At 49.3% G+C, this 8,599-nt stretch overlaps 2 protein-coding genes across 3 annotated transcripts in view; one reads left to right on the top strand and one right to left on the bottom strand.

Annotated features, from left to right (window-relative positions):
* NPLOC4 (NPL4 homolog, ubiquitin recognition factor) overlaps positions 1 to 4,392 on the bottom strand; it is a 76,636-nt gene extending 72,244 nt beyond the window's left edge. For both annotated transcript variants that reach the window (XM_017524869.2, XM_037737187.1), the window contains exons 1-2: positions 4,201 to 4,392; positions 429 to 509 (exon numbers count right to left, since the gene is read on the bottom strand). In XM_017524869.2, the coding sequence (XP_017380358.1) occupies positions 429 to 509; positions 4,201 to 4,215 (96 nt within the window). In that variant the 5' untranslated portion in view covers positions 4,216 to 4,392. The remainder of the gene's footprint in view (positions 1 to 428; positions 510 to 4,200) is intronic.
* Positions 4,393 to 4,459: 67 nt separating this feature from the next.
* TSPAN10 (tetraspanin 10) overlaps positions 4,460 to 8,599 on the top strand; it is a 9,099-nt gene continuing 4,959 nt past the window's right edge. The window contains exons 1-2 of the mRNA XM_017524868.2: positions 4,460 to 4,688; positions 7,498 to 7,938. Of these exons, the coding sequence (XP_017380357.1) occupies positions 7,903 to 7,938 (36 nt within the window). The 5' untranslated portion in view covers positions 4,460 to 4,688; positions 7,498 to 7,902. The remainder of the gene's footprint in view (positions 4,689 to 7,497; positions 7,939 to 8,599) is intronic.

Genomic DNA, 8,599 nt, shown 5'->3' with positions numbered 1-8,599 from the left:
TGCCTTAGCCTCCTGAGTAGCTGGGATTACAGGCGCCCACCACCACACCCAGGTAATTTTTGTATTTTCAGTAGAGACAAGGTTTCACCATGTTGGCCATCCTAGTCTCAAACTCCTGACCTCAGGTGATCTACCCGCCTCCCAAAATGCTGAGATTACAGGTGTGAGCCACTGAACCCAACCACTCTTGTGAAACACTTTTACATTTACATTATAGGCTCTTAGTCCTATAATTCTGAGCAGTGATCAGCTGTGACAAACATCTCATCCTATAGCAATCCAACCCAACCAAGATAGAGAAAAGCAATGCAAGGGGCTATTTGGGAATAGGGAAAATGAGAAAATAGGGAAAAAGAGAAAAGGTATTGATGGGAGTAACAGTAGAGGATGAGAAAGGTCCTGAGGTTAAATACCCAAGCCATGGGTACCTTTTTCAAGAATGTTGCTGCTGTTTCTCTCTTTGTTGCAGTGATCCGCTTTACTCCATCTGGGGACTGCACACGAATTATCTGTTATAAACGAAATATGATGGTTACTACTGCACAGCCTAGTGAGTAGTGAGGTCCTGCTCTACTCCTAAGACTACATCCGTGGTCTTTTAGCATCTGAGTCACTAAAATTTAAAGCCAAATCTCATTTAAATCATTCTCCTGTGATCTGGATTAAAAAAAAAAAAAAAAGTCAAATCTCACTCTTCACTTCTCAACACTCAGCTCAATCTTTCTAGAAGATGAAGCCAAGGGGAGAGATTCATCAACATTTGGGGAGACAGTTTAAGAGTACTATCCTCTCAACTCTTAGTTTCACTTGGAAAACAACTTTATTTCCTAACCATTATTTATAGAGTATATGTGAAATGCTTTTTGACTCTTCAAACTTAAAACAAAAACTACCTCCAGGCTTAAATTAAAAAAAAAAAAAAAAAAAAAAAAAAAAAAAAAAAAAAACAAAAAAAAAAAAAAAAAAAAAAAAAAAAAAAAAAAAGGAAAAAAAAAACCCACCATGAACCATGAAGGAACTGTGTTCTTTATAAAAGATGTTACTTTGTTCCAGGATCTATACACAAACATTAGGCAGTCTTTAAGAGTCCTACAATTAAAAGAATCACAAGCAATTTTCTAATTGTTACTTCTTTTTTACTTTTTTGAGACAGAGTCTTGCTGTCACCCAGGCTGGAATACAATAGCAAAATCACAGCTTACTACAGCCTTGACCTCCAAGGTTCAAGTGATCCTCTGAACTCAGCCTCCTGAGTTCCCTGGGACTACAGGCCTGCATCACCAGGTCAGGTTAATTTTTTTTTTTTTTTTTTTTTTGGTGATGTGTCACCATACTGCCCAGGCTGGTCTCAAGCTCCTAGGCTCAGGTGACCCTGCCACTGTGCTCGAATTTCAGGCATGAGCAACCACACCTAGCTATCACTTACGTTCTATAAAAAAGATTTTAAAATGGCCAGGCACAGTGGCTCACGTTTGTAACTGTAGTACTTTGGGAGGACAAGGTGATGGATCACTTGGTGAGAAGTTCAAGACCAGCCTGGGTAACATAAGGAAGCTTCATCTCTACTAAAAATACAGAAGTTAGCCAGGCATGGTGGCACACGCCTGTAGTCTCAGCTACTTGGGGAACTGAGACATGAGAACCACTTGAACCAGAGAGGTCAAGTTTACAGTGAGCCAAGATGGTGCCACTGCACTCCAGCATGGGTGACATAGTAAGACCTTGCCTCAAAAAAAAAAAAAAAAAAGAGAAAGAGATTAAAGTTAAAAACAATAAAGGTCATTCATGGTAAGATTTAGTAGGGTTTTAAAAAAATTTTTTTGGCTGGGCACAGTGGCTCATGCCTGTAATTCCAGCACTTCAGGAAGCCAAGGCAGAAGGATTCCTTTAACCCCGGAGTTCAAGATCAGCCTGGCCAACACAGCAAGACTCCATCCTAATTTAATCTGTGCGTATATACATATATATATACACACATATACACACACACACACACATATATATATATATATATTTTTTTTTAAGTATTTTTTTTTCCCATGGTAAGCCTAAAAAGGTGGGCAGATCTGGAATACTATGGGACAAAGAGCATAACTTCCTAAGACAACCTGATTTTTATGCTGATGAAAGCCATTGTGAAGGTGAGCTATAATGCCTAGCCAACAGTACAGGTCCCTGTTCAGACAGGGAGGATGAAATGGCATGCTCTGCAGCAAACAAAGACCTGCTCCAACCACCTGCAGACGGGAAGGAGGCTGACAGGAACATGCTGCTGACAGGAACATGCTGCAAGTGCTCCAGTCCTGGCTTCTCCGCTCAGCAATGACTGGTGGTGCACTGCAGAGCGTCTATTTCCTGCATTATTGTCTCTTGTCTTTAGCTCATTTTTTTCTTTTTTTTTTTGAGATGGAGTTCGCTTTAGTGGCCCAGGCTGGAGTGCAATGGTGCAATCTCGGCTCACTGCAACCTCCACCTGCCAGGTTCAAGCAATTCTCCTGCCTCAGCCTCCCAAGAGGTTAGGATTACAGGAATGTACCACAACACCCAGCTAATTTTTTGTATTCTTAGTAGAGACAGGGTTTCACCGTGTTAGTCAGGCTGGTCTCGAACTCCTGACCTTGTGATCCACCCACCTCCACCTCCCAAGGTGCTGGTATTACAGGCGTGAGCCACTGCGCCCAGCCTGAAGACCGATTCTTGACACCTGGTAAAAACTTCGGAGACTGTCACAATGCTACAGCATGAACATTACTCCTCACCCAATACTGCTCGGCTTCCCCCAGAAATCCCAAATCTTCCTTAATACTAACCAAAATTCGGCTGGGCGCGGTGGCTCATGCCTGTAACTCCCAGCACTTTGGGAGGCTGCGACAGGCAGATCACCAGAGGTCAGGAGTCTGAGACCAGCCTGACCAACACGGCAAAACCCAGTCTCTACTATAAATACAAAAAAATTATCCGGGCGTTGTGACGGATGCCTGTAATCCCAGCTACTCGGAAGGCTGAGGCAGGAGAATCGCTTGAACCCGGGAGTAGGAGTTTGCAGTGGGCCGAGACAGGGCCACCGCACTCCAGCCTGGGCAACAAAAGCAAAACTCTGTCCCCAAAAAAATAAATAAATAAATAACGAAAATTCTGTCCAAGGGTCAGTTAATTTTTTCCCATCACATTTACTTTTGGGGAAAAGCTTCTCACAAGTTAACGAGGGGCTGGTTTTCTCTGATAATTTTCACTGACATTTTTTACCTTGGTAGGGATGACAATTAATTTTTCTTTTTTTGAGACGCAGTCTCACTCTGTTGCCCAGGCTGGAGTGCAATGGCGCTATCTCGGCTCACTGCAACCTCCACTTCCCAGGTTCGAGCGATTCTCCTGCCTCAGCCTCCCAAGTAGCTGGGATTACAGGCGCCAGCCACCACGACCGGCTAATTTTTTGTACGTTTAGTAGAGACAGGGTTTCATCACGTTGGCCAGGCTGGTCTCGAACTCCTGACCTCACGTGATCCACCCGCCTCGACCTCCCAAAGTGCTGGGATTACAGGTGTGAGCCACTGCGCCGGGCCGACAATCCTCAGTTTCAGGTAAAAAGTGAAATCAGCCTCATTTATGACATTCCTTTTAAAGAGGAGTTGTCAAGTTTTCCTTCTAAGAAGGAGCAAAGCCAGGAAGTGACTGCGCTTTTCATTTTCCCAGCGGCTCGGCGGGGAGGGAGCTCGGCACCGTCCCCGTCTGCGGAGCTGCTCTCCGCAGTGCTTCATGACACGGCACTCGCTGGGAAGGGGGAGAGCGGCAGAAGAGGATCGGAGGGGGATTGGGGTAAGAAGCAGCCCTGGCTCTGAGGGGCAGGACTGGCTGGGAGTCCCTGGGACGGACCGGGGAGTCTCCGGGAGCCGGGAACCGGGTGCGGAAGGAGCGCGTCTCTCTCCGGCACAGCCCGTTTTCCCTGCAGAAAGGCTCGGCCTTTCCCTGCCCAGGGCGGGGAACCGGGGTCGCGAGTCCCCCGCGAAGGGACAGGGACGGGAAGCAGCCGAGGGGGTGGAAGCCGCCGAGGGGGGCCCAGCCTCTGCTGAGAAAGCCCGGGCGAGAAGGGGAAAGGGACCCGGTCGCGGGGCCGGCAGGCCCGCCTCCCCCACAGGCCGCGGCCGGCAAATCTGCTGCCTCATCCCGGCGTCCCCGCTCCCGCCCGGCTGCCGCACTCACGATGCTCTCGGCCATGGCGGCCGCTCCTGCCTCCGGGCTCGAGTCCCGGGCCGCCGCCGCCTGCCGCCCCGAGGGCCTCGCAGACCCGGCCGCGGCCTCAGACCCGGCCCCGGCCTCCCTACGCCGCCGCCACCGCCGCTCCAGCTTCGCCCGCCCGGCTCCGCCAGCCGCCGACGTCCTGGTGCCTCGCTCAAGACTCTCCCCCGGGCGCGCGGCCGGGAAACCGGGTTCCGGCGCCACCAACGGCCCGACGCATGCGCAGGTGGCGCCGCGGACCCGCCGCCCCTCCCGGCACCGCGAGGAGGCGAGTTTTGGAAAGACGCCCGGTCGATGGCAAAGGCTCGTCCTCGGAAACCCAAGCTGGAAAGGAAAGCCCGAAAAGGAGGCAAAGACGAGCATCCGAAATCTCACCCAAAAATAACTACTGCTGCGTATTACAGCGAATTATAACTGGGGAAATAGCATTCCAAACTTCTGTCCATGCACAGGTAAGGAGAGAAACAATTTCAGGAAGCGAGGACCACACTTTTGTTATTTTTTTTTAAGTCTTTTTTAAATTTAACATGAGAAAAGCAAATGAATTTAAACTGCATTTCAGGCCGGGCGCGGTGGTTTACGGCTGTAATCCCAGCACTTTGGGAAGCTGAAGTGGACGGATTACCTGAGGCCAGAAGTTCGAGACCCGGCTGGCCAACATGGTGAACCCCGTCTCTACTAAAAACACAAAATTAGCCTGGCACGGTGGCTCACGCCTGTAATCTCAGCACTTTGGGTGGAGGCAGGTGGATCATCTGAGGTCAGGAATTCGAGACCAGCTTGGCCAACACTGTGAAACCCATCTCTACTAAAAATACAAAAATTACCCAGATGCGGTCTTGCGTGCCTATATTCCCAGATTCTCAGGAGTCTGAGCCAGGAGAATCACTTGAAGTTGTGAGGCAGAGGTTGCAGTGAGTGGAGATGGGGTCACTGTTCTCCAGCCTGGGCGACAGAGCAAGACTGCCTCCATCTCAAAAAAGAAAAAACAAAATTAGCAGGGCCGGGCGCGGTGGCTCACGCCTGTAATCCCAGCTACTCAGAAAGCTGAGGTAGTGAGGTAACAGAATCACCTGAGATCAGGAGGTCAAGGCTGCGGCGAGTCAGGATCGTGCCACTACACTCTAGCCCAGGCAACAGAGTGAGACTTCATCTGAAAGAAAAAAAAAAACAGAAAAAAGACACCACTTCACAGAGTCTAAGGATTTTAGGAGCTGCATGCCAGGAAACTGGAAGACCAAATATATACATATTTCACAACATCACAATTTGACAGTTTTTTTTAACTATGTTAAATTACATTAATTAAATTATGTAATTGTGTTAGTTTTCTCAGACTACCATTGTAACTGCCCAGTGGGTGGTCCCTGCCCACTGCCTAGACTTCATCAAGACAGGTGAATTGCAATAGAGAAAGAGTTTAATTCACCTAGAGCCAGCTGTTCGCGTTACCAGGGACCGGGGTTTTATTACTACTCAAAAAATCAGCATCCTCGAGAATTCGAGGATTGGAATTTTTGGATTTTTTTTTTTTTCTTTTTTCTTTGAGACAGTTTTGCTCTTGTTGCCCAGGCTGGAGTGCAATGGCGTGATCTCAGCTCACCAAAACCTCCGCCTCCCGAGTTCGAGCGATTCTCCTGCCTCAGCCTCCCGAGTAGCTGGAATTACAGGCAACAGCCACCACACCCAGATAATTTTGTATTTTTAGTAGAGACAGGGTTTCTCCATGTTGGTCAGGCTGGTCTCCAACTCCCAACCTCAGGTGATCTGCCCACCTTGGCCTTTCGAAGTGTTGGGATTACAGGTGTGAGCCACCAGGCGCAGCCAGGGATCCGAGTTTTAAAGGATAATTTGGTGGGTATGGGGTCAGAAAGTAGGGAGTGTTGATTGGTTGGGTAAGAGATGAAATGACAGGGAGTCAAAATTGTCCTCTTGGGCTGAGTCAGTTCCTGGGTCAGAGGCCACAGACCAGATGAGCCAGTTTATCAATCTGGGTGGTGCCAGCTAAACAATGGAGTGCAGGGTCTGCAAAATATCTTCAGAGCTGATCTGTTTTATAAGGGAGATGTTATCCTGAGGGGCAATTTGGGAGACTTTTCATCTTGTAGCCCGCCTGGCACAGTGGCTCACGCCTGTAATCCTAGCACTTTGGGAGGCCGAGGTGGGTGGACCACCTGAGGTCAGGAGTTCAAGACCAACCTGGCCATCATGGTGAAACCCCATCTTAAAAAAAAAAAAGAAAAAGAAAAAGAATCTTGTAGCCTCCAGCTGCATAACTCCTAAACCATAATTTATAATCTTGTGGCTAATCTGTTAATCCTGAAAAGGCAGTCTTGTCCCCAGGTAGGAAGGGAGTTTGTTTTGAAAAAGGGCTGTTATCATCTTTGCTTCAAAGCTAAACTATAAACTAAGTGCCTCCTGAAGATGGTTCAGCCTGTACCCAGAAATGAACAAGGACAGCTTGGAGGTTAGAAGCAAGGTGGACTCAGCTAAGTCCCATCCCTTTAACTGTAATAATTGTCTCAGTTATAATTTTTGCAAAGGCTGTTTTACCATAACAGACTGGTGGTTTGGAATTACTTTCTTCCTTTTTTTTTTTGGAGACAAAGTCTCACTCCGTTGCCCAGGCTGCAGTGCAGTGGCATGATCTCACCGCAACCTCCGACTCCCAAGTTTAGGCAATTCTCCTGCCTCAGCCTCCTGAGTAGCTGGGATTACAGGCGTGCACCACCACGTCCAGCTAATTTTTGTAATTTTAGTAGGGACAGGGTTTTATCATGTTGGTCAGGCTGGTCTCGAACTCCTGACCTTGTGATCTGCCCACCTTGGACTCCCAAAGTGCTGGGATTACAGGCTTGAGGCACCACACCTGGCCAGTTTGGAATTACTTTCTAACAGTCCTAGAACTGGAATCCCACATCAAGTTGTCAATAGATGTGGTTTCTCCTTTTTTTTTTTTTTTTTTTTTTTTTTTTTTTTTTTTTTTTTTTTGAGACTGAGGTCTCACTCCCGTCACCCAGGCTGGAGTGCAGTGGCACGATCTCAGCTCACTGCATTAGCTCCTGAGTAGCTGGGATTACAGGTGCATGCCACTTCACTTGGCTAATTTTTTTTTTCTTTTTTGAGACAGATTCTTGCTCCATCACCCAGGCTGGAGTACAGTGGCCCAGCCAACTGTTTCATTCTTGCAGTGAACAAACCGTGGGAATAGATTGGCACTGGGGCTGCCAATGGGTCTCTTGATTTTGGGGTTGTTTGCAGGGGCCTGATTCCCTGGTTGGGAGCTGATGGAGTGGCTGCTGACCCTGCCGAGCTGAAGTCTGCACGGGGGCCCTGCAGTGACAGCCACGAGTCTGCACCCAGACATCCCTGCCCAAGTCGCACCTGCGCAGAGCTTAGGAGATCCACAGAGCCAGCGCTGGGGAGAAATGTGTCTCCACAAGCAGAGACCGCCTTAAGCTCTAAAATGTGATTCCTCACATGACTCAACTGTGACTCTGGCATCTGGGTGGGGCTCGCAGCTCCCCCATTTTCATGCCCAGGGCTGCACCATTCACAGACCAGCCCAGGGCCACAGGCAGGACCAGCCTAGCAGCCCAGCCACAGAGGAGCCAGTGAACCTCTACCGGCGCCCGTGCTGAGGGGCTTTCTGTGCAAGTGTCAAGGATGGAGGAGGGGGAGAGGAGCCCCTTACTGCCCCAGGTGAGCAGTGCCAAGTGGCCTTTGGCTGAGGTTGGAGATGCCCCCAGCCCTGAGGTCCCAAGGGAGGTCCCTGGGCTGGTTCATACCCACCCCCACCCCTGGTGCCACCCCACACCTCAATGCTGAGATTAGGTTGGGAGGTGGTTCTAGGTAGCCCCCTCCCTCTTCCCCAGTGCTATAGATCTCTCGGCCCCATGCTGGCCTCTGGTCAAGGGATCTGCTGGGTCTCCCTAAGGGCCTTGGGAGCAACCTCTGGCTCAGGGTGCAGGAGGGGATGAAGGCAAACATCCCTTGCAGCCAGCCTCCAACAGCTGCAGTCTGGCCAACCAGGCACTGGCAGCCTGCCCTTTTGATTCTAGTGACTTGTTGAGGTCTGTGGGGCTGATAAATAACCCTTCTTTGGGACTGGACGCAGTGGCTCACTCCTGTAATCCCAGCACTTTGGGAGGCTGAGGAGGGAGAACTGCTTGAGCCCAGGAGTTCAAGACCAGCCTGGGCAATGTAGCGAGACCCTGTCTCTACAAAAAATTATTATTGTTTTTGGCTGAGCACGGTGGCTCATGCCTGTAATTCCAGCACTTCGGGAGGCCGAGGCGGGTGGATCACCTGAGGTTGGGAGTTCAAGACCAGCCTGACCAACATGGTGAAACCCCGTCTTTAA

This window comes from Cebus imitator, unplaced genomic scaffold, assembly GCF_001604975.1.
Source record: "Cebus imitator isolate Cc_AM_T3 unplaced genomic scaffold, Cebus_imitator-1.0 Scaffold36, whole genome shotgun sequence".
Classification (NCBI taxonomy): domain Eukaryota; kingdom Metazoa; phylum Chordata; class Mammalia; order Primates; family Cebidae; genus Cebus; species Cebus imitator.
This window is presented reverse-complemented; position numbering and strand designations above follow the sequence as displayed.